The sequence below is a fragment of the Dermacentor andersoni genome, chromosome 10, assembly GCF_023375885.2.
Source record: "Dermacentor andersoni chromosome 10, qqDerAnde1_hic_scaffold, whole genome shotgun sequence".
In the NCBI taxonomy this organism is placed as follows: domain Eukaryota; kingdom Metazoa; phylum Arthropoda; class Arachnida; order Ixodida; family Ixodidae; genus Dermacentor; species Dermacentor andersoni.
In genome coordinates this window covers 135308214-135333646 of record NC_092823.1, presented here as the reverse complement: position 1 = coordinate 135333646, position 25433 = coordinate 135308214, and the positions used below count along the sequence as shown (strand labels likewise).

The 25433-nt window shown below is 47.6% G+C and overlaps 1 protein-coding gene across 2 annotated transcripts in view; it reads right to left on the bottom strand.

Annotated features, from left to right (window-relative positions):
- Positions 1-24625, bottom strand: part of LOC126543723 (uncharacterized) — a 42427-nt gene extending 17802 nt beyond the window's left edge. Inside the window, exons 1-18 of one of the 2 annotated variants that reach the window (XM_055078272.2) lie at positions 24326-24625; positions 22924-23098; positions 19812-20009; positions 18861-18994; positions 17311-17437; positions 16717-16879; positions 15834-16117; positions 13281-13480; positions 12382-12664; positions 10522-10669; positions 9689-9828; positions 8636-9610; positions 8526-8588; positions 6874-7353; positions 4449-4805; positions 2907-3055; positions 1160-1384; positions 454-601 (exon numbers count right to left, since the gene is read on the bottom strand). In XM_055078272.2, coding sequence (XP_054934247.1) covers positions 454-601; positions 1160-1384; positions 2907-3055; positions 4449-4805; positions 6874-7353; positions 8526-8588; positions 8636-9610; positions 9689-9828; positions 10522-10669; positions 12382-12664; positions 13281-13480; positions 15834-16117; positions 16717-16879; positions 17311-17437; positions 18861-18994; positions 19812-20009; positions 22924-23098; positions 24326-24469 — 4393 coding nt within the window. In that variant the 5' untranslated portion in view covers positions 24470-24625. The remainder of the gene's footprint in view (positions 1-453; positions 602-1159; positions 1385-2906; positions 3056-4448; positions 4806-6873; positions 7354-8525; positions 8589-8635; positions 9611-9688; positions 9829-10521; positions 10670-12381; positions 12665-13280; positions 13481-15833; positions 16118-16716; positions 16880-17310; positions 17438-18860; positions 18995-19811; positions 20010-22923; positions 23099-24325) is intronic. The other variant, XM_050190828.3, reaches the window with a different exon arrangement.
- Positions 24626-25433: the final 808 nt, after the last annotated feature.

Sequence of the window (25433 nt, the reverse complement as noted above, 5' to 3'; positions counted from 1 at the left end):
GCACGAAACCTACCAGAGCAAAACGTGTGCGCACTCAAAAAATCAGAACAACGCCGCCATTGTGGCCCAAAAGGCGTGGCCATGCAGCAAAAAAAATAAAAAAGCAGCAAAAGAAATGAGAACCTATACGTCATTTCCGCCACACTTTTCTCCTAGCGCGCGGAGGGGGTAGGGCCTCTCCTTAGTTTCCTTCCTCCGTGGGTATGATCCCTCCTACCTTTTTCCTTCCTCTGGGCACTCGCGGCAGACGCATCTAATCTCGGGCCGAGTCACTACGGTTAAACGTCGCTGGCTTACGCTGGATTTCGCGCGTTTTACACGACGGTGACGCGCACTGTACAATGCAAATAGATCTTAATTTATTTAGAAACACGAATCGAGAATAACGCACCCAGTTACCCGTTTCCATCTCAATGCTCGACCGTTTTCAGACGTGTGTAAGATCATACTTACCGAAGATTTCGCATTTCCCGTTTCCCCAGACGGCGTCCGAGAGCACCGTATTGATTGGGATGCCGTTCACGAGCTGGTCGAAGTGCGCATTGTTTGTTTTGATGCTTCCTTCTATGAGCACGTCAGTGAATACCTTTGGTGCAGTCGTCTGCGAGAGCCGTCACAGCACAAGCGAAAGCATGAGAAAGGACGTGACAAGAGCATGCTCGAAATCGCGAACGCCACACGAATTGCTGTACTCGTATCCATAGTATAAGCAGTAATAACGGAGAATTCACTGCCGTATGTTCATAACTATAACCATTTGGAACTCTCTGAACTATAGTCGAATCATGATCACTTCATTTTATGATTATCTGAAGTTATTTAGTTCAAACTGTTTAAGGTTACACGCATTTTGGCTGGCAGTGCATTGTGCATTTTACTGTTCTCAATGTTTTGCTGTTTTTGTAATCGTAGCGTTGTATCGAATTGTTTGACTATTTGCTAATTACTCTTACATATACTGTATGCTAGTTCTACAGAAGGTCTCACGACAGTCCTCGAACAAACCTGAAACCGGGGATCGACACTAGAAATCAGCATACCACGCTATTGCTTGGCGGCAGTTTGATATGGCTTCAGGAAAACCGAATTAAAGCTCGAAAGCGAATGCGGCGCTGTACTGCGGCACTGCGTCTTTCCAGAGATCAGCGGGAGAACTTACGAAGTGGCCATCAACGAAGACAATGTCCTCCAGGATAGCAGCAAGAGTCCTGTTTTCAAAGTGACGAACCTCGATGGAATTGAACAAGTTAACCGGACCTCGGATGATCTTGGTGGCGGTGAGTTCGTGATGTCTGGCGGTGCATATCGCCTGATCCCTGAGATGTCGGAGTTTGTGGCCGTTTAGAAGGCCTTCGACGTTGAGGTCTGTGCCAAGTTCAGTCACCTGCGCAGTAATCAGTCTATCGTAACATCAGGGGCTGAGATGTGGACCGCGTGGACAATAAAGAGACTAAGTGATGCTGGCGCCTTAACATACAAGGTAGGGAGTATAGCACTCCACAAAATACGTGAAAGATGGCTCCATTACAGAGCGCAGCACAGTTTTATGTTTACTGGTTCAGAAGCTAACCGAAACAAGCGCGAGACAAAAGGTACGTCAATCCACGCCGTCCATGAGAGCTACAGATGTCTGGTAAAGTACTTTAGCAGAGGATTTAGCTCTGAGGATACAATAAAAAATAAGGAAATGGGGGCTTTGGCGTCCAAAAGCTGCACATGGTCAAGGAGAGCCGCCGTTCAGAATTTCAATTTGTTTTTTTCAGTAAATTCTTTAAGGGGAGGTGCTCATCGAAAAAACATTTCTACTATAAATATGAAAATCCACCCACTTAGAGCATTGCAAGCAGATTTCAAATAAGTCATTAGTTTCTATGTAGCCACCGTAGGTCTTGAGTTTTGTCCTACACAATGGCAAAATAGTGACTTTGTGGGCACTTTATTGGGGGGTGTAATAAATATTGGAACAAGCATTGTACTGTAGCTTAGTACAGACAGCTGGGCTAGTTGGTTGTGATTAGCATTATGAAACATCGTTCCAGCACACAATTGAACACGGACGAGAAGAGAAAGACAACACGAACGCCGGGTCACACATTCGAAGTAGTCTACATTCGCCGTTGCTCGCACAAGCCAGCATGCAAGGCGTTTTTCGAACGAACACGCGTGTTGCGCAAATATAGTAATCAGAAAAACCGGGAAATTTTTGAAGCATTTTGTATCTCCAATGAAAACGATTACTGTGTCAGTGCTCCTTCTGTTGTACTCAGGATAAAAGAACTTGATTATCTCAGGGCAAACGGGTGTGTCGAATCAGCTAGGTAGGGCGGGAGATGAGCAAGATTGTACTGAGTGATGTAAAAAAGAGGGGTAGAAGAGAGGGAAAGGTTTTTTTAACTTTTTTTTCACTTTTTGCTTTTATTCCTTTTGGTTTGACACTTCTGATGACTGTTGCCTGGACCAAGGAAATATTTTTGGGTGGTCCTGCGCATTTGGGAGCATCATGCAGAAGCCTAGTCATCGAAGAGGTGCTTCACATGGGCAGATAGTACCGAATTACGTTCTCGGCATACCCCCTAGCCACATGCATATAATATATTGCGTGAAGTGTCGCGCTCTAGAAAGAATTTTTACTGTTCTCGCCATGCTACTTTTGGTTCTCGTTTAGACACTCGACACATATGCGCAAGTTTGACAAGCGGGCGCCTCAATGTATTCCATGCTCGTACATCCAAATCCATATATCGACTTCAAATATATACCCCCAAAAGGCCTTCCGGTATTGCTTCACTGAACGATGCCTATATAGACCAATACCTGCATCAATACAAACACTTCATCCTTCTAAATGGAACTCCACCGTTCTGCTCCAGTTTCCCAATAATAGCAACATCAGCTGACCAACGTACGTCGTGGAACTCCAGGTCAGATTGAATGACGTTCTCTCGGTCCAACTTTGCCACCAGCGTGTCGAGCACGGACAGATCCACGCCGTTGATGTGCCCCAAGTGAGGCAAATCTCCCAGCACCTTCACATCACGAATAAAGTGATAATGACCTGAAAACGAAATAGCCGTTAAGTGTTAATTTAATTTCGCCATGCATTTAGAACATGTGAAATCGTGCATAACTACCGTAAATACCCGGAACCCGGGAAATAATGAAGACTAGTTCAATATTAACTGCATTACTAGACCTGCGGCAACTACATATTGAAGCTTTTCGCGTACAAGGCAAGGATACTATTGTCACGTAGTAGTGACTGAAGAAAGCAAAACAGGATGGCGAAGCTAGTGTTTTAGTGTTTTACTGGGCGAACCGGTGCCCTCAAAAACAGGCTATACTAAAAGCACGACGACAGCGGCGAACACTGTCGGCGATCGTCGAAAATCTGATCAGCGGGTCAAGCGCGTCGGCTGTTATACATAAGCTATCCGATGTTCTAGAGTAATCGCTGGTGCCCGCGTGTCTTCCAGAAAGTTCTACACCATTCGCGTCACGCATACATACAATCAGATTCTACAAGGTTCGGTGACAACAGACAGCGGATAGAACCATCGATAACATTCCAGAAACTTCAGATACATGCAGGCGCGTTTTGCGCTTCGCGATAACATTTGTTAGAAGATTAGGCGCGGTCACTCGATAAAGTACACGTGTTACTATTTAATGTTTAAAGGGGTTCACTGAAGCCATGACCCAATAGAAAACGTTCTTCTCATTAGCTCACAGATCAGCCACAATTTACGGCGAAAACCCTTAAATAATGTCGAAATATTGTAAGGACACGGTGGTTCACAAGTGCCCCGTTAGGGAGTACCCACGAAATCAGTTCGATGCTGTTCTAAAGTAGAACCTTCAGCCGACATTGAAAACACAGCAGGGGATGGTTTAGGAAGACTATATACGCATTAAAAGTACCTTAATATGGCAAATCAGGGGGCGCATTACCGGAAGGTCACTTTCGAAGTTACTTTTAGTGCCTGCTGGTTGGCTGGTTGAGCAAAACCTCGAATCATGCAACGTGCTGTGTACTACGTCACGCGAACGTGACAGTATCCCTGGAAGTGAGCGTCTGAGAATACGTCACCAGTTCTGTGGAAGCCAGCAAAGTGGAGGAGCGCTCACGAGAGGTAAATTTCTAATCCACCTGAATAGTACGAAGCTATGAAGGCAACCCACACAAGTTTCTGAGAATTAACTTCCCTCAAAAATACCGTAGTAGCAAAAAAAGTGATTGATGGCGTTCCCCTCCTTGCAACTCTGCACATATCGACAGTGGGTTCTGGAATTTTATGCCCCTGCTGTTTTCAACGTACACAAAGCTCGGTACAATGGAGCTCGCACATTACGAAAGTGCTGGGAACACGGCTGGGAATTAAAACCACGACCTCAACGGAACGCCACACACCGAGTCGGCGCGAAACAGTGAACAGAAGATGGGAACTTGCCCTTGATGCTCTGGTCCGCGTTCTTGAGAAGCACGTCATAGGAGAACATGAGGTCATTGACCGTGTCGGCGGCGATGTTGCCACGCACGGAGAAGCCGCGGTAGAAGACGCAGTTGCCGGTGACGGAGACCCACCCGCGCTTGGGTACCGCATCTGCCTCGAAGGCACGAAGGTCCCGGCCGTCCAGTGTGCCGTGGATGCTCAGGTGACCCATGACCTCGAACGGGTCTCGTAGAGCGACAGGGGCGCTGACCAAGGACTGACCGCGCAGTGTGACTGCGTTAGAGTTGATCTCTGCCAGGTTGACGCCGTTCACTCCTTGCACCGTTGTTACGGGAGAGACCGCCTTCAGGACCGCTGCAACAACGCCACGATTACTCCTCGATTGCACATAGAGGCGGGATTGTGCTGAGCTATGGCGACGAAAAGACTTCAGCGATTCCTTCGTTAACGACGGCAGCGCTTAGCCGAGTGGCAATACCCATCGACTATAGAGGAATGCTGCTGCACCGCGTACCAGCCATGTTACGCCGTAAGCAATATAGGGCTCCTCTCCAGGCCACATAGCAACTTTGGATTATACGTCACAAGTTTTTACGTATTCTCTAGGGAGCGTTCTGCCGCAAAAATGTTTTCATATCGGCTCATGAATAGCCGAGATAGAAGTATTTCAGTGCCGCGAACCCACGATTTCAGGATGGGAGTGTCGCCGCCATCATGGACACGCTCTCCGCTTTCCGCGTCCAGCCTCCGCAAGCGAAATCCCTGCGTTCTTCCATACCGGAACCGGAGGATCGCATGACTAATACTGCACGGGCCCCGCCTTTTCTCTCCCGTTTTGGCTGAGGGGCCACGCAGCGGGCAATGTTGCGTGCGCTGCACGAGAACACCTGCTTTACAAGCACCGAGGCAGCCGCGAGAGGATGGAAGAGCATGATCGCGGCGCCGGAAAGCGGTACAAAATGACGGTTTCGTTATCTGCGCGCGCGCAACTGCATGGCATGGGGACAAGCAGACGAAACGGAAGTATACATTTAGCTGCTACGGTACGACATAACAAAAAAAACACCCAGACATTCGGCTTGTATGCTTTATTATTTCTCTAAACCTTAATTCGTCTACTGAATTAACATTAAACAACTGATGTATTGGATAATTAGTCACCTGCCACTATGGCTGACGTCGCCGCACATATATCTACGTAATTAGCGGGCTTGCGCGATTGACGTCGACTCGACGGCTGGGAGCGTGGCGCACGCAAGGAGAAAGGCAAGCGGCGTTTGATTTGAAATTTAAGTTCTTTCTGTGGCGCGTAGACATTTAATACTTATCAGACACGATCGGGAACGCACTTTGTGCACTTGTCTGCTCAACATGGCCAGACCTGGTGAGGGGCCCCTTAAAGGGTGTACATTTTTTGGTCTCCAGACGAGTGCCCTTAACAGATAACTCTTATGTAAGGGTGTTTAGATGCAACTAGGAGCGTAAAGGTGGGGGCTTTGTAAGCTCGTTGTCCTGAGCCTATTTTTGAACACTGCGACCTATTTTGAATTCAAGGACAACAAATTCATCTGCTTCAGTAATCCCAGAAAATACGTTCGTTACGGTTGAAACCTATCCTGAACACCCTTATGGCTTTCCCAGGTATACTTTGTGGCGCAAAATGCATTTCTTGAAAAGGGACAGAAGAAAGGAAGACACTGAAGCGCCAAAATTGGCGCTTCACCGTCTTCCCTTCTTCTGTCCCTTTTCAAGAAATGTATTTTGCGCCACAAAGTATACCTGGGAAATCTAAGGACCAACTTGCCCAAGAAGTCCTTTTCGAATACCCTTATGGCTGCAAGTACATGTTTCCACAATAGAGAACAATAGGTATAAGCACCGTTCTTTGGTGTATATACACACCCTAAATATAAGATTCTTCAGGATGCAACAATGAGTGGGTTTAGAAATACTAATTTTACACGAAGGATTGTTAATCTGTTTACTGTGTATTTCAGTTTGCCTTTCAATTGTCGAGTTTAGTGAATACGATTACGTTTATTATCTCACGACCTTGAAATTCCGTATTTTAGTCTTTAGGCTGTGCCATCTCCGTAGACTTCTTAAGTTTGCCCATTAGAAACGAAAAAGCGCTACTTGAGCGTCCGCAATGTCGCGCGTGTAACGCTCGAAGAAGAAGTAAATTTCTTTGCGTCAAATATCTGAAAGCGAGCATGACGTGCTGCTAACAATTCGAAAATAAGTTGAGATTTCGAGCAGAAGATGCAGCAGCGCTTGGCGGAGAACAAGAGTCACGTGACACTTTTCTTCCATCCTTTGCCCGCTCGTAATGCATCACCAACAATGCCACCTTATAAACTTAACGTCATACCCTTTCTCGCGACAGTGAATGTACACGAACACTAAACCAAAAGCATCTCACCGGAAAACGTTTTTGGAGCAGTCACTACTTGGGGCTTGGTCTTTGACATGACATTCCTCAGGAACGGCTGAACTGGCCGCCCATTCAACCATGCGGCGTTGAGGAACGGCGTCGTCACGTTGCCAATGGCGAACTCCCCGGTAAGCAGTTGACCAGTGGACAGTGGGATACGGCGCCTGTTGATGTCCACGATGTCGACGCCACCAAACAAACCTCGAACGGTCGCGTGCATGCGCGAGTCGACAAGTGCGGCGGACATGCCCCGAGCCATGTGTTTCAGGCCGTAGATCTTTTGCGGAACTGACTTGATCACGAAGTCACGTGGCACGGAGAGCCCTTGAACTGCGCCCGACACGTAGAGGTGTTGCACTCGCACGGTGCCGAGGAACAGCGGCTCGGCTGTGATGTTCTGCTCGCTGTTAAGTGTTATTCGGCCGGCGAACAGCTTGAAGAGCGGAACTTCGTCGATGATGCCAGGGCCTGAAACAACGAAGCAGTGAATGATCCAGAATAAAAATTCTGAGGCTCTACGTGCCAAAACCACGATATAATGAGGTACGCTGTAGTGGGGGACTCTGGACCAATTTTCATCACAGGGGATCGTTACCGTGCTCCCAATGCACGGGTGACGGGCACTTGCATTTCACCTCCATCGAAATGCGGCCGCCGTGATTTGATCCCGCGACTTCGTGTTAAGCAGCGCAACACCACGGCCGCCAAGCCACCGCGGCAGGTAATTGACCATCTGTTGTCCTTTAACGTGCATATAAATTTAAGTACACGCGCGGTTTTGAATTTCGCCGCATCTAAATTTGGCCGCCGAGTAGCCAGGGTTCGCACTTCGCGGCTGCCAAAGGCGTAGATGCGGTCGTGGACAAAATTTTGGTGGTCTATGTTCCCGCTGGTGGACCGTGTGGCATGTGCTTACAGCCACGGTTACTGCGAAAATGTTAAATTTTTCGCTTAGACTGGGCACAGTCGCGAATTCCAAGTTTCATCTGTGGTATATTGTAGTGCAACCGGACCATTGATCACTAAATTAGAAACGCCAAGCCTTAGTGGAGCTGAAATTCACACTGTAGGTCTTATGTTCTGCGCGCTTTTCTGCCCGAGTGTACTGACGATTCAAAGCTACAGAGGATATGAGAGCTTGAGCGTTTTATACGCTCTCCCAGTTTCGCCAAGAGGGAACAAGACATCCGAAGCGAATGAGCTTCCCGCGCCTTCTCTCTCGGCTCGCCCGGACCTATTTAAAGCAATGGTCACGGTCTGTTGACAGCTTAAACCGCACCTCCAGAAGGTCATGTGCGATGACAACACTGCTGCTGCTGAAAACCTTGTGCAAACATTTCTCTTGCAACATGAGCACAGCCTGGAATTGCGATGTTTGTGAACCAGTGGAACTTTGGTTTCTGGCTTTATGCAAATGACTCAAAATATGGTTGCCGATACCATGCCCTCAAATTTAGACTGCACCTTTGAGGCAGCAATTTGGTAAGAAGTGAAGAAAATGCGAGATTTGTTTGTATGCGTTGAAATCGCGGGTAAGGAACGAGCTTCTTCATGGATGAGTAAAAAAAATAGCACTAAGCGCTGTGATCTAACTATACGAGCACGATTCAACAAGCGTTGAGCATGCAATGTCAACTTACTTGAGGTGAGGTCCTTTTCGAACACGGCCGGTCCGGCGAATGTTTTTATTCCTGAAATCAAAACTGTGGATTATTATTAGGTTGCGGTACTTAAGTTCAGGGCACCTTACCATGAATGTCTTGGTGGTCCTCCGTGGCTACGAAGTCCTCCAACAAGTTGTAACCGTTCACACTGCCTTTGACAGTCATTCCAACTATTTTGGCTCCTTTGTGGAAAGTCTTCTGGCCAGTCATGACCAATGTAGACTCGTTAGTAGGAAAAATGGCGTCCTTGTAAAGGGCATCGAGCAATACGCTGTTGACTTTAGCGAGGACCTTGACGGACTTCTTAACAAAAACAGGTGCCTTGAACACTACGTTGTTTTTAAAAACTTTTTCAGGTTGCTTGGTGGCGTAGGCAGCAAACTCTGATATGTCTACGTTGTCGACCGTGCCAGCAACGACCACGTCTCGCTGCGCCTGGATGCCATTGATGAAGGCAAGCGGTGCGTCAATGGGGCCGTCATCTGTGAGGCGGTAAACGTCTGCCGGCAGTGATACTCCGCTAACTTTGCCTTCAACGTTGGTCACGGTGGTAATTAGCTTGTTGAACCTTTTAGGCGCCCGCACGAATTGCTCGGCATCTTTGAGCAAAAGATCGTCAGGTATGGCGAATTGGTTGAGCTTGCCCCGAAGCTGAATGTTTTTGAGTGCGTCGAAATTACCAACAAAGTGCTTGACCCCGGTGATTGTTGCAGGCACGTTGATCCTGACGAAGCGTTCACCAATATCAGCGACTTTGATGCCGTTGACGAGTTGCGCAGAGACGGACGCTATGCGCAAATTTCGGGCAAACGTCAAGGATCCCTCTGCCATCTGCTCATCGATCGCGTTCATAGTAGTCGCGGCAACTCTCGTCAGGTCGACGCCGTCTACCATTTGAGCCGACAATTCTTGGAGGAGCTTGACTGAGGTCAAGTTTTTGGGTGCAGTGATGTAGTGCGTTCCAGTCAGTGTCACAAGGTCACTCAATTTCAGGCCGTTCAACCTGCCTTCCAGAAGAGAGTCCTTGGAGATCACTAAAGGGCTCGCAAATGTTGTAGGCCCTGAAGAACGAAAAAAAAAAGACCCACTTTAGTTTTTGACGTACTTCACAAGCGAAAGCATGCAGACACCGAACTTACCGCTTATCGTGTGATGTCGATCTGTTGTGACTGCATTGGCGAGATTGATACCGTTTATTGATGGAGACTGGAGTGTCGACCGTACTTTGGCAGCCTTCGTCAACGTTATTTTTCCTGTTATGGTGGTCGGCTTGTTCATCCTACAAAAAGCATGGAAGGCGTGCGCCGTCGTAGTCCCTGTATCTGTTGCGAAGCTAGGAAGAAATGTTCTTACCAAAGCTGCAATGTTTATCAGAGTGGCGATGTGGGTTTGGTTGTACATTTTGAAACAAGCGAGTTATAGCGCGGACAGGGGACAATGACACGGGAAGTTGTGTGCATTCGTTCGTACCTTCTCGTGTCCCAGTTCCTTGAAACGCGAGCACATTGTAGCGCTTACAAGAGGGAAGACTGTTACCGTACTGCTGTCTAGAATTAAACGCAATATTTTAAGCTGATCAAAATGCGTTGCTGGGATAGTTTGTTCATTAATGAATGGGATAAAGAAAAACGCAAACTTCAAACGGGACGGAAATAAAGACAGGACAGGCGTCGGTTCTGCGTGTAATTCTTTCCATCCTGTTTGAAGTTTGCGCTTTCCTTTATTCCATTAGGAGTTGAAGAAAAGGAAAAACGACCGTTGTACAAAGAAAGAAAAATTTTTCTTAATGACTCCAGAACAGTCACCGATTACAGATGCTGTCTGCAGTGTTTCGTGAAATCTGTCCAGTGAAATATTCAACAGACATTATGTAGCTGTGGAACAAGGTCCATGGACGTCAACGTAAGAAAAAATTACACAGGATCGAACAGCAACCACTATCTATGTTGCAGGATGATGGTGCGAGACGTACCAGTAAAGGTTCCTGAACAGGTCGCTGACAGGTACACCGTGGAAGGAGCCGATGTTTGCTTCAGCGGATTTGAGGAGTGGTGTCGAAAAGGGACCTTGAAATACTTTCGGTGCAGTGACAGTGGCTGGCTTATTCGTGAACACAGCATCTGTGAAAGCGAGGAAGTGGGAAAGTCAATAGCCAGAGCAACGTGAAAAATGTTCCAGGAAGAACTTTACGCTTACAGTCCCCATGGCTGTCAATAAGCTTGAAGCATTTGGACTGCTGCGATTTTGTGATGGGAACGACGAGCGCGGCGAAATGGTGATCTGCGCGACCGCCCACGAGTCAAATACTGCGCGATTGTATGAACATATACAGCGTGCTAGATGCAAGTTGAAGCGTTGTCAAGAAACCTTAAGCTATGTAGTAGCAGTATAACCGCGGTCGTTTGATAAAACGAAGAAAAGGGAAGAGGAAAATTACCGCTGATCCCACTATAGCTACATCCGCCGACATCTGACCAGTGGTCAGCAGTGGGGGAAAGGGAGAAGGTAGATTAGGACGAAGGGAACTATTTACACGAAGTGCAATGTGGTAATAGATTTGTTCAGGTGTGCTGGCCTTTTCGAGCGTGATCCAATTTTGGCGAAGTTAGGCGGCGCTTCTGTGGCGTGATAAACGTTTAGAGGAAGATGTGGATAGCTCGCACGATTCTTTAGACAACGTATACTAGGTATAGTAGTGACTTAGCAGATAGACAAGGACACAAAAAATAATGAACCCGCTTCACCATCGGTGTCTTTTGCAAGCGTTTGCCACCTTGCAGCTTTCATCAAAAGGACGTTTAGAGGCTTTGAAAGCCCAGTGATATGACCACCTGGGATTTAAGTCAGGCTTGCTAGAATTTGGTCGTCAGCAGGATTAATGCTATGCCTTGAAATTTTTCAAGGACACTTCCTTTGTCGCTACTCCACTGTTGTATCTCTTGACTTGGTAACGATTTTATTAAGAGATCAAGGGCCACGTTCGGCGGAAAGAGATGTTTAATTGGAATGACTGAAAGTTGCCATGTACGATGGATCAAGTTGTCGAATTGATATAGCACAGCAACCGAAACCTTGGTAAGTTCTGAAAGTTGAAATGATAGGCAGGTTCTGGAGCTGAACATATATGAAGCAGTTATTGCGACAGGAAACCTGCTCCCTTGTGCTCCACGGTTATATTTGCACGACGGGGAGAGTAAATGTGATGAGTGCATTCACATGCCCAGACTAGCGCCCAGCGGGGACGCCGCTAGAGCAAGGCACCTTGTCCTCGCCCTTCCTTGCTCACTTTAGTGCAGCGCATGGAGCTACGTCCTGGAGAGCGCCAAGGTGGCGTACCGAGGGCGGGAAGGTACGACTTGAAAGCGACGTGAATTTGGCAGTTCGCCAGGGTGGAAGAGGACGTAAAAGGCAATTTTAGTCAAGTTATGCTGCACTGTCAATAAATGTCAGTAATTAGAATAATTAAATTTAATGTACAGTCAGTCATTCGCGTTTCTTCATAATGAATAGTTGAACCACCAGCCCAAACATACACGGGTTCAATGGCTGTAGGCACTGCTAGGAAGCAAAGACTACTCCATCATTGACGATTCATACTTAACGATTTGGACACCTTGTCAAACACTACTGTTTTTCGTATACGGTGGTCGTGCGTAGCAGTACTGTGCAGTCTGAAGTGAACAGAGCCGCAGTGAGCAAGCAGATTGATCAATTCAACCGCACCTCAATGTGCGCGAATTTTTGCTATCACTACTGGAACGAACTAACAAAACAAATGCCCTGCCCAAATGTGTATGCCGTGATTCAAGGGGTTAAACTGCGGGTCAATCACCTTTGAGAGTCGAAATGAGCTTGTGGATTCGGAACCCGATGTCGCTCATCGCCTTCTGAAGCTCGGGCATCCTGCTGTGGAGCTCACTCATGGAGACCTTCGAGCCCTCCATGGTCAAGCCCTGTGGTAGCCTCGCGAACCCCATGGAGACTGGGCCATTGACGAGGACGGACCTAATGACTTGCTTGACCTGGACCACGTTCACTGTGGCTTTAGTAGATACGGCGTGCCGTAGGGTGTTAGATGCTTGTCCGAGGAGAGCCTGCTGCTTGTCCAATTGATCCTGGTCGGCGAGAGGAAGCCTAGTAAGAACTGACCCGGCGAAACATGCCTGGAAACTAGCAACAATGGCGGAGACTAGTTTTGCGATACGCAAGTGGGTTGGTCAGCGGTTTCTTGAGAACAATAAGTTACGGGCGAATACATTATGTGATGTCAGTATTTTGTATAAGTTGTGCGTTATCTACTGCGGCGGCGAGTAACTGAAGTTTGAGGTCGAAGATTGCACCTGGCACCAGTAGATGCATTGCAGTTGACATTAAACTCAGGTCCGCAGGTGAAGAAGTCACTATGAACTGTTGGTCTTCAATTCAATGTTTTAGGGTTGTATGGTATTCTGGACGACTAAATGAAGGCCAGCATTGATGCTTAATTTCTCATCACTGGCTGTGAAGTGTTCAGTGGTATCTGCCGCATGTTATGGTGGAAAACTCACGCCGGAAATTCCACAGAGGCGCTGTTAATCTCAATGAGAAACATGCACCAATGTCATCGTATAGAGTTACACGTAAGAAACAGCAGCCTGCGCACGTGAATCCAAGAACAGAGCTGGAAACCAGGCGAACGAGCCCACACAACTCTTTAGCAGGAAACAAAGGTTAGGTATGCGCAACACTGACCTTGAGCATGGTCATGCGAAGCACCAGTTGCGAGCCTTTGTCTTGAACCGGGTTCGACAAAAGTATGACCTTCGTGGACACCATTATTGATTTGGGAGTGCCCTTGGTGGCATCGGTGAAAAACATCCAAGCGTTGTCCTTGACGCTAAAGGATGATAGACTGTCCTTGAGAATGACAAAGCCACCTAGGGGGACTGTACCTGCAACCAAATTATGCAATATCGTCACTAGTTCTTGCGAACACTTCGCGTGAGCACATTGTTACTTATTGAGGCAAGTATCCGAAATTAAAAAGCGCATGTCGATGCCTACAGAGCCGGCTATGTAGATTGTTACATTCTTGAGAAGCTTGTGCTTTCCTTCTTCCCCTTCCTCCAGAGCAAAGTAGCTCGCTAGAACAGTACCCAAGGACCCAAGGCCGACCTCACTGCATTACCTATCATTAAACTTTGTACCATGTTGCATACAAAGCAACAGCCTTTTCATTTAGGTTTCTCATCTGTATGTCTAAAATTATAGCTTTGAAGTACAGCACAATCGCTTAATAGTTGGGACTGCTCGACTAGCGATGAAACTAAGCGTAAACCTTAAGATACCGAAAGAGGAAGCATATGTTAGAGCAACTAGTGAAGGCGAAAGTTCATTACGGGGAGGAAATGTAGTTGCGCATAACCCGGTGTTTCAGCGAACACGTCTTATAACTGGGTGTGGCAGATCACAAATTTAGTCCATGAGCTGGTCTACTCGAAGAGGCAGACATTACTTGCACAAAAAAATTCAAATGAATAATCGATTATTCAACGAATATTTCCTGATTAAGTTTTTAACTAATTATCTTACGCCACATATTGCAATTTACAAAATCTAGCTGGGGAGTTCACAAGGTGGATACACTTGGAACAAGTTCTCAGGGTGACACCAGTTTCGAGATAAGTCTCGGACTTCGCAGAGAAATGCATTGGCATTCCAGTTACTTTAGTGCGTCAATGCATGAAACTACGTTTTGTTAAAGTAAATGGAATGACAGTGCATTTTTACCACAAGTTTGACGGTGCATATCTCGTAGATGGCATCATCCACACAATTATCTTCAAGTAGATATGTCTAGCAGTCTCGTCCGCTAGAATTTTTAAATTGAAATACGTGTCATAAGGTAATTAAAACTTGATTGGTGAATTGTTAATCCATTATGCAGTTCAGTTTCTTGTGTGTTCGCTTCTTCGAGCACATCAGCTCATGGACTAGAATTTGCTATCTGCCACAGGCAATTTTAATTTTGAAAGTTCATTGAGACACCCTGTACAACAGACAGTCCGCTGCAGCCACGGAGTATAAAGGGGATAGTAACAGAACGACGGAACACGTGAGCTTGTGCAATTCAGGCACATGTGATTCGAGCGTTGGCAGGAGACCGACTTACTTCATCCGCAATAACTGCGAAATGCGACGTTGTGACGAACAGTTAAGGTCCAGTAGCAAATGTTGCCGGTTGCAATTCAGCCGTGACCTATCAGTCCTGCAAATGAACACTGGAGACTGCAGGCTACCATCCTACAGCACGGAGCACTCGGCCGCTAGTCACTGGGGAGCACCTAGAGCGACCAGCGTGAACAGCGCATGGGACGCAGCGGAATGTTTTAGTCAGATCTATCTGGGCTTGTCGCTTCCCGCATCGAGAAGTGTTCGAATAGCGAAATTTTGTAATCAAGTCGAATAGCAGACACTATTCGTTTCGTAATTTCGATTGTTCGCGCACCCCTATCCACAACGTTTCGCAATGTGGACGTCAGAAATAATGTCCTCAACATGGCCTCATTACGTGTCATAGCAATGAAGTGCTGCCCTCGTATATCCGAGGATGTTCCTCGAATCGACACCACCTCTACGCAAGTACTCTTCGACTGAAGTGGTCACTGTGCTTTGACGACGCTGCATAACGATTCCCGAGCGAAATTTGGAATCGCGTGCCGCCGGCACCTGTTTAAACCTACTGGAGAGAAGGTCCATTACGAGCAGCGGACGTATAGCCGCGGTCGAAAACAAACGAACAACGGTAACGCTTGGAGCTGTGTAGTGCCAAGTCGCTTTTTTTTGTCCTTGTTCGAAGCACTCTGTCTATATACTGCTCGTCACTGATCAAGCGAGTGCGAACTACTTCCGATGTAAGATCGAGTACACGGACCGATGCCCAGGAAAAATGACCTCTGCGGGACCGCCGCGGGGCCTTAATTGGTAAAGCACCGTACCCATAATGCGGAAGATACGACAAAACGTCAATTCTTATTGCCCTTTTCCTTAATTCTACATTTCAATTAAACATGACAGGTAACCTCCCGCATGCTTTCCTTGTATCTACTGTTTACTACACTAATTGTTAGTAACGTAAACAGTCCCACAATTCAACCTTACTCTTTGCACTCATTACTTGGAGAGGAAGTGCGTTCTAGTCCGAAAAAACTCCGAAGGCAGCAATAACCGAGAACTTATTGGATCTAGTTGTCTATGAGCAGAAGTTTGTTTCTGAACTCTGGTTACGCTAAGCTGTCGACTTGCCTCTGTCCACCTCCTGAAACCGCCTGAGCCTGGAGGACCAGGTGTGAAGCCGCACAGGGTACGAGGCGTCCATGGTGGCGAGAGCGAGGATGACGTCATCGCGACAGGAGTCCACGCCCACGGGGTGCCACTGGAAGGCACGCGGGACCTTGAGAACTTGGCGCAGGAAGAAGCCGCCGCCACGCCAGACGTAGAGAAACTGATCCCGGAGGCCAGCCACGGCCAACACGTTGTCGAAGCCCACGCGGAACAGGGACACGTCCGTCAACTCGGCGCCGTGCAACCTGCGGCAGGTCGTGCGAAAGGTAACACGCTGGTGGGCATCCATCAGAAGGTGTGTGGCGCTTTTCAGAATGTGGAAGGGCGAAAACTGAAAAGTTGCACATGTCACTCGACAACACACACTACGTAGCTGAAGTACTTGGTCATTCTGATCAACACTTGAGTGCGGCCAAATAGCTTGCCACAGTAGATACTGAACGCAGTAATGGGAACGTGCTGAAGTACACAAACTACACGAAACAGCGCGGTCCTTAATTACCTTGGTTTATCCCCCCACATATAGGTACCGGAACACTCGCGGAATGCGCAGATATTCGCCGCACTGTCTCGGCAGCCGCGGAACTGCGCGACTAAAGACGAGGATGCGGGTTAGATTCTAAACCAGGCCGACCATATTTCGACGGGGATAGGAAACGAACTGTGTCCGATAAAGCCCTGCGACGTACTTATGATAGCCGTGGTGGTGAAATTTTGCGCGTAGCCATCCTTGCCTTGAGGCAAGCAGCGCAAAAATACCGTAGAAAGGGAACCATCCCTTCAGCGTCCTTTGTAGCCTACGCAGAGCGATGTGGTGAAAACTGTCCGAAAAGGTCATACTTACACGTCGAAAACTTTGAAGTTGCTGGCAAGGTCGTCGGAGCGGTAGACGAGCACGGTCGTTGCGTTGCTGACCGCGACGTAGCCGTAACCGGAGATGGTGGTGGTCTCCATGTCCACGGCCATCGGAACGTGAATTTTGACTACGTGGCTCAGCACGGTGCCGCCTGTGTTGCATCGGGAACGACTCGGGTTAATGACGGCGGAGTGAAAGGTTTACAAAAACCAAGGCATGGCTGAGGTTTCGGTAGTTGTCTAAAAAAACTGAGCGGAGGGGTGGCCAATCGAACCAAGGAACCGCGACCCTTACATAGTATTGTATGTGAAGGCATAGCTTCCTCACTCCATTCATTTTCCCAGAAGCTACGCACGTAAAGTTCACGTTCCACAATTTCTCAGCAGGTAAGTATAAACACCCAAGCGGTGGCCATGCCGCATTAGTTTTCGCAATATGACCTAACTGCAACAAGTTTCGTTCACAACAGTTTGGAGGCTGCGGAATCTAAACACCAATTACTCGATATTCAAACGCAGGTTAGAAACAGCTGCGTCTGAGCTAAAGCACTCCACTGCTAAGAGGCCGGGAAATTAGCGTCACCTTGGCGTACGTCCGTGAAACCGACGTCCGCGTATACGGAAGGAAACAGAAGAACGAGAGCTCCTTCCTGCTGGGACTGGAGCCATCGCACCTTCACGGGAACTTCGGTCAGCTGCAGCGAGTAGAGCTGCAACCAGAGAGGTGCGAGCGGACACGACATTGCGCAGAGATCAAGAAGAAAAGCACACACGCATCGACGATTTTCAGCTGACGCAATAAAAGTCATTTGCTTGCACAAATATAGCGCAACTACGAGCATAATGCGAGGTGAGGACAACTACAACTCGAACCGACGATCCGTAACGCGATTGTAGGCCGCGAGCTTGAAATGAGACAAACTGAACCTAAACAAATGGCACTAGAAAAAAAAGGACAGGCACTTCTGTATGGTCTCGCGCTTAGATTTAGTGCAGGTATGTACTAACTAGACCAATAACAAGATCTTGAATAGAACGTCTTGCGCGAAACGTTACAGCCGTGCGCTCCCGCGCAGGCCCGCCCGAGGTGCGCGGCTAGTAAGGGTGTAGCGCATCGCGGTAACTGATCAGGCCGTTTGTCAGCTTTGTCCAGCCGCCCCTTTTATTGTTGCGTTTCCCGCTCCCAAGCAGGCTCGTCCACACTCGTGTTCACGTGTCGCCTTCCAAGAATAGAAGTCTGCTTTTTCGCGAAACGCGGGAGCGTGGTGGTTGAGCTTAAGCACCAGGTGGCAAAGAACCAAACCGCTGGGCAAATGAACGACCGGGCTTTAGAACTGTCTGGCTGTTCCCTATACTTCAAGTGTAGGGAACAGCCACAGACAACTACTCGCTCGTTCGGTTACTCGAATGCCTGCGCACATTCACACTCAGGTCACGTGCATCTAAAAAAAAAGGGGGGGGGGGGGTTACCTGTGTAATTTGGCAGCAGGAAAGCTTGCCCGTTTTCAAGCGCGACGCGTTAAAATATCAGAAGGGAATAAGTTTGGGCATGTTGGTTATTCACCGTAATGCAAGTAACATAGCGCAGTAAGGACGAGGGACTAGTCGAGACAGGACAAGCGCTATGTATGCGCTTGTCCTGTCTTGACTTGTCCCTCGTCCATACTGCGCTATGTTACTTGCATTACGGTGAAAATATAGTCTAATATTCGTAGTGATATTACAAGTACAACGCAAGCGCTTCATTCGCACTGGGATGACGTACGTGACCGGTCTCAGTGGTCGAACTACATCCCAATTTCAATCGAAGAACTGAAACAGTGCTATAATCGCGCAAATGCGGCAATAAGGGCGGTTTTTATCACATCAAAGCGCAGGAAAGGCTTGCTGCGTGAGTGATATAACAATTATGTTTATCACACGTGACTGCAACATAAATCGCAGTTTAACTAGAACGGAGGAGTGTCCAGTCCTGTTTATTCATTTGACCATAAGTCCACACCCAACCGACGGAAAAACTCGGAACTACAACGACATTCTATCGAGGAGACAGGGATTAAAGGCGTCCTTTCGGAAGACGTAGCGAAGCGGGCAAAGGCGCAGGGCAAACGTTGAGCCTATGCAGGGACTGACCAATGATTCTCCAGCGGCGTCCACTTCGTAGGCGACCAGCTTCGCAGTCAGACCAGTGCGGATGATGAGGACGAGGAACATGCTCTGGAAGTTTCTTTCGTTGCGGAGGAACACTGTGGCATCAACGATGTCATCTGCAAAGCGTGTACCAGAGGGTGAAACATTTTTATATCCGAATCGTGGCCAACATGCTTGCGTCAGTAGCAGTATAATAGCATGCAAATCCACGTCACCGGCTCTAGCGGAGAGCTACATGATCAGGTTCTAACCGTAAGTAAGCGCAGTGAACAAATTAGGAACACGAAAATTAGCACAATTCAAGGAGATGTAAAGTCATTTGGCACAGCACGATCGAGACAAAACGATATTGTTATATAACAGCCAAACATTCTATGTATAAGCGTACGTGGAACGTTTGAAGCCCTTGACCTCGTTGATATTTTTGTTGTAATTGTGACAGACAACCACTTCAAAATTCAGTTCGAGAATCGGCAAATGAGCTGAGCAGGAAAACTTCGGAGCAGCGCTAGTGTGCGCCGTGTGATGAACGTTCCGCGTGTGCTGCATTATCCAGAAGGCTCCTGTAGATTTATGTGGAATTCTCAAGGGAACATTTGTACTGTTGGACAGACATTCCCAAACATTGGTGCAATGATGAAAAAAGATTAGCGAGGTGAAGAAACTATATGTACAGATTCGTACACAAGTGAAATGATTTGCCTCACAACGAAAGTCCGATTCCTTGCCAGTCATCCCAGTGAGAAAATTCACTGTAGATGGCAAATCCATCAGCTAAATACCTACACGAGGATTTCCATGCATATTGAGTCACCTCGAATTCCCTGTCGACCGTGACTGCGCTACGCGATGAGTTTACACTAGAGGTGGATGGACACCCAACAGCTTAGTGTGAATTTCTTCTATGCGCACTGTCGAATAACGCTTGCTCACCGGATCCGGAGCTGAAGCGGAACATTGCGTTCCGAGTTAGCAGCTCCACGTTCGGGTTGGTGAATCGCCAGAGGTGGACGTTGTTTCGGGCCACAGCCATCACGTGATCCGAGTGATTGTGATGCAGATGCGTCCAGCGAACGGCACCGTACACATCGGTCTTCACTCCGGTAAGCATCAACTTTGTCACTTCCAGCTCTGAACGAAAAAGGAAAAGTCGGCAATCAACAAATAGAAGCGAGTACTACCATATTTAACGCACTATTGAATATATATACACCACGTAACCAATCCTACTGCAGAATTCACGAACGGTTCCTTAAAAGGACATCAATAAAGACACTAAATCACTGCAGTATGGCCAAGTAGGCACGGAAGACTGCTTATATATACATACATATATTTTAGGAACACGTATCATAAGAAGCCAACTGACACCAAGGACAACATAGGGTAAATTACTAGTGCTTATGAAATGAAATAAACAAATTAATGCAAATGACAGTGGACGAAAAACCAGCTTGCTACCACGGCGCCGTTTCCGATCCACTTTCATGGGTATTTATGCTTTACTGCTAGAACTAGCCCTGGGAGTGTTAGCCAGCGCCACCTAAAGCCCCTTAAACTTCGTAAAGTAGCGACACGATTTGAAGAATGCCGCCGCCTCCTCGCGCGCTCTGGCCGAGGCCGACGCCGCGTCGCTATTGGCCTAATAGCATCACGTGGGCGCTCGCGCAGTGCATCAGCGCCACTTTTGCTCGAGAAGCGTGTACGGAGTGGCGAGGAGCGCATGTTGGCGCCGTTGCTACGCTCGAGCAATGTAGGCGGCGCGACGGTCGAGGAGGAAGCGCGAAACGGAGGAGAAACTAGGAGGAGTGAAGGCGGAAGAGGAGAGTGTCGCTGCTTTACGAAGTTTAGCGCCACCACTCACAAACCTTGGCGGCGGATGTGGAACATCCTTTCTGCCGCAGGCGTCACGAGTGTGTGATCTTTTTGGGTGAAGTCATCTTAGCCTATTTTATGTCCACTACAAGACGAAGGCCTCCCACTCCGATCTCCAATTACCCCTGTCCTGCGCCAAGCGATTGCAACTAGCGCCCGCGAATTTCCTAATTTAATCGCTCCACCTAGTCTGCCTTTTTCGACTGTTTCCCTTCTCTTGGTACCCATTCTGTAACCCTAATGGTCCAACGGTTACCTAACCGGCGAATAAATCCACATGTCACCTGAAGGCATCAATGTTCTTGGACTCTAGACCCTCGTTAGCTAACACTCCCAGGGTTAGTTCTAGTAGTAAAACAGATACCCAAGAAATTGGATGGGAAAACGGCGCCGGCGTAGCTCAATTGCTGCAGCATCGCACGCGCAATGCTAAGACGCGAGTTTGTACCCCGCCTGCGGCAAGTTGTTTTTTCGTCCACTGTTACTTTCATTAATTTATCGTTTGTTTAATTCAGCTAGTAAATACAATTTCCCCTATGTTTCCCTTGGTGTCATTGTTGGCTTCTTACATTATAATTAATGAAAATCGGGCACCTCGGTTATCCCCCTTTCTTCTTGAGAGATATATATAACTTGCTAACGTCAGTTAGCTTATTTCACACGAAAATTTGTTCATTTTTATCGATAAACAGTAAACTAGGGCCGAGCAGACCACGACAAAATCATGACGTCACGGCAAGATGGTGCGGTAACTTCAAGGCGGCGTCGCCACACGCCTCTCATTTTAGCGTTTTCTCTGGCTTATGAGGAGTCTTCTAGCAGTAAGAGTGACTTCTTTTTTAGTATTATAAAAAGTCCAATATACCACTCGCACTTTGCTGCATTCACACGACAGACGTGATCGCGGACGAATCAGTGACGTGACGTGAGACATTCATAGAATCACTGTGCAGATAGCATCCGCACGACAGAGGCTCACCGCACGGATGAAGCAAGTCTGTTCCAACTCCGACGGCACCGAAAATCGGAAGTACGGCTAACAATACGGCTTTCCGCCGTATCGCTAAGCGCGGACCGAAGGAGCACTGCAGCCGGGAACGGTTTACGGGTGATCATTTGATGTGCAATCTGCAAGCTCAAATCGCAATTTGCTCCATCGTGTGTATACAGTTTAGAAGAACTTGTTGGGCGAGTTGGTGCATAATGAATACAGCTCGAATGAATACAACTCAAAATTTGCCAACAACATTAGTCTTTTCGTTCACTTTCAGTTCCCTGTTCCCGAATTCTACATTTAAACTGAACACAACCGTTCGTTTCCCTGTGATTCCTCTGGCTTCCTTGTCTATTTTCACATCTTATATGTTTCACAATGTAGCACTGAACTGATGGCTGCGAGACGTGTTCTTGGGCTTGAGCCTGAGCAGACGACGCTATGATAGGCGCGTGGATGTGTGCGTTCGCACGATCTCGTTCAACGTCTCGTCAGCTGACTAGTAGTTTCGCTGCTCTTTATAACGTAAGATGACTCAGTCCTTCCGATTAGGGACGCGACATCGCGCCAATTCACGTTATTCGACCAAACGTATCGGTGTTGCGTGAACCAACGCGCTTTTGCAGACTGTATGCTCTAGAGGTGCTTTGCGTATAGGTCAGCAACTATTTCTGTACGGCAGCATCAGGCGAATTACAGTAAAGAGCAAAAGCATGCCGGGCGACGGGCACATTGGCGGCGGCCATTTGTGATTTAATAAAATGCAGTTACGCTTCTCAGGAGACTGCATCAAGGGCACCCTACACCAAAACAAAACGAGCGCGATGGACTTGTTTTGCATGGTTAACCCATGCTCAACTATTTAAGATTCCTCATCCTACCCAATGGAATATTCGCTGCTCGTACACCGGCTGAATTGCCGATATAGGACTTACTGCGTTGCATAAAAAGGGAAGTTAAAAGAATAGCGTGCAGCTACCACACTGCTAAGTTACCCGTTTTCTTCATCCTTGTACAAGTTTCTCACATTGCTTTCAAAGTTCAGTATTACAGGTAAGCGGAACAGACGCTTGGTCAATACAGGCGAAAGCAGAAACGTCCCAACCCATGCATCCGAGAACTGACAAAGATGTCAAAATAAATCACTGCGAATCCATTCCCGCGGCGGGCGTGTACCTTCGCGATCTCCAATGCTGGACTTTGTCCTGAAGTTGGAATGCATGAGCCGCTCGTCACCGACGAACTGCGGAACGACGCTGGAGCTCGGATAGGACGCCGGCGCCGTGTGGCTGCGAATTACTTGCAGCGCAGCCTGCGACAACCGGGACTCCATCGCAGCAGGCAATTCCGCCTGAGAGAGAGGGGAGAAAACGTGTTGCCAGGGGTTTTAGATTGCTAGTTCAAAAGCTAGGTTGACCAATCGAGCTTATTCGTAGCGTATCATATGCTGTTCTGATACCTCAAAATTCTGATTTAAGCGGGAATTTTAACACATCGTGTTTTTGGTACGCTAGAGAAAGCTTTCAGTTTAAGCAAGCTTTCAGCAGACTATACTAATTAAGGTATAACTCCAATGACCTTTAATTTCTACAAACGTACACTCCATGGCCAGAAAGAAGAACAAACAGTTTTAATTTTCAGAAGTACGAAACTATAGGCACTGCACGGGTCACGAGAACTGCCAATCCGTGCCGAGGACGAGCCAGAGCTACCGCACCCCGTGACAAATTACAAAGACATCATCCAAATGTACACAGGCGGCAGATGTAGGCTTCCCCGTCCGCATGCGCAACTCAGCCGAAGGCAGCAAACGATCGTGCGACGCGCGCTAGCGGGGTCGCTAGCGCATCCCATGCTCTTGCACAATATGTTCCCAGCAGAGCATGACACTTCATGCCCGTTTTGCAGACGATCGGAAGGCACTCTAGCACACATCCTTGCAGAGTGCACTAAGCTCAAGAACCCCCCACCGCAGATAAACTTAATTGCAGATAAACTTAATTGCTAACTGGAAGCTGTATAGCCCAAGAAATTTCAGTAGCTCACAGGCGGAAAGCCTAATGAAATGTGTTCTGCCAACGCGAGAGGACGATCCTCAAAGAACACGTATCTACAAAGCGGACGCATTGTTGGCATTGTGTTCGCTAACGTAATTTCTGATAAGCAGTGAAGACTAAGGCCGCTTATGGCTAGCACCGAATATAATGTAGGCCGCACCCTTCCGGAAGACGGGGGGGGGGGGGGGATGAGCTGAATAGCTCTTTTCGGCTACTTCAGTTCACTTGTGGAAGCAAACGTTCAATGCCTACAGGTACATGGAGTACGCGGCAGAACTGAGACACTTTAAAGAAAAGGTTTAATAATAACTAATTGAAAGCTAACGGGGAGGACATACCTGCACTAACAGTAATATGCAAGCTGAACGAAGATAAACAGAAGAGCACTTCAGGTAGTCCTACGAGCGCACGTCGCATCGATACGTGCCCGAGCTAACAAAATCGCACTGCGCCCAGGATTCCGGACAGGAGGCCTGAGTGAATAGAGGAAAGTTTCTAATGGAGTACGCTTATTTGCTCACCGCTGCACCGCAGTTCCATAAGCACGCCAGGAATGCCCAAAGTAGGCACATCTTCAGGTCGGCCACGCACGTCAGCCTCCACGGCTTCGTCGGAACAGCGACCGCTGCAAGAGCACCGCGAGTGCCTCGTTTTCTGTTCAGCATTCTCTCGTCTTTTTGGCAGAGGCGTACACAAGGGCTCGTCGTCCGCCCTTAAACTGTCACGCGAGTCTTCCGAGTTTAGAGTCCACCAGAACAGCGCACTGTTCTAGAAGACTGCCGCGAGGTACCGCCGCGACGCCGGACAAAGATTGAAACAGCGGCAACGCCCCTTGGCTAGTTTTTAAGTGAGCGCCTGCACCTTGTGGCAGCCAATCATCGTTCTCCAGGGCCGGCTGACGTCAGGAGGAGCGTAATCGCGGATGACGTCACGTCTATTCGGCGCCAGAACTGCAGTGAATTCTTATCACTTTTTTGTGATACTTCCGGACGGTGAGTGCAGCAGTTTCTTTTTGCTTGGTAGCCATGAAATTGAAAGGTGAACAAGTCCGCCCTGCACTATTTCCGTTCTGTAAACCTATCCATAGCGAAGCGAGCTTTATAACCATTAAAATGCAACATGTGTCCTAGTCGTGATTTCTTTCCTTATACGGAGACCATATTGTACGGGGGAATACGAGAAAGTGTGCTGAGCTTGACGTCTTTTTTTGTTTTTTTATGTATACACAATGTGCCCACTTGTACAGCGAACTTTCCATGACACGTGACCCGAAAAAGGTACAAATGCTAAGATGGGCTTTCGCACTTTGCTGTTTACCGATGGCTTTTATGGCGCCACAGACATTGTCGTTTGTGGAGAAATTGGAGAACAGTTGCAAGTACTTCATAAATGTGGTTTTAAAGAATTTTAATGCATATCTGAGTTCTAAAATGCGTGTCATTTTGTGTAAATTACGGTTAACTATCCGTTGACAAACACAGTACTGGAACTGGAATCTCCTTACCAAGGACATAAAACAATACAATACACTTAACAGATTGTAGTAGTAGCACTTAAAGTAGACTTAAGATTATTTTGGTTGAAATTACTGTGACGCTGATAATCAGTCGCAAAATTATAACAATAAGT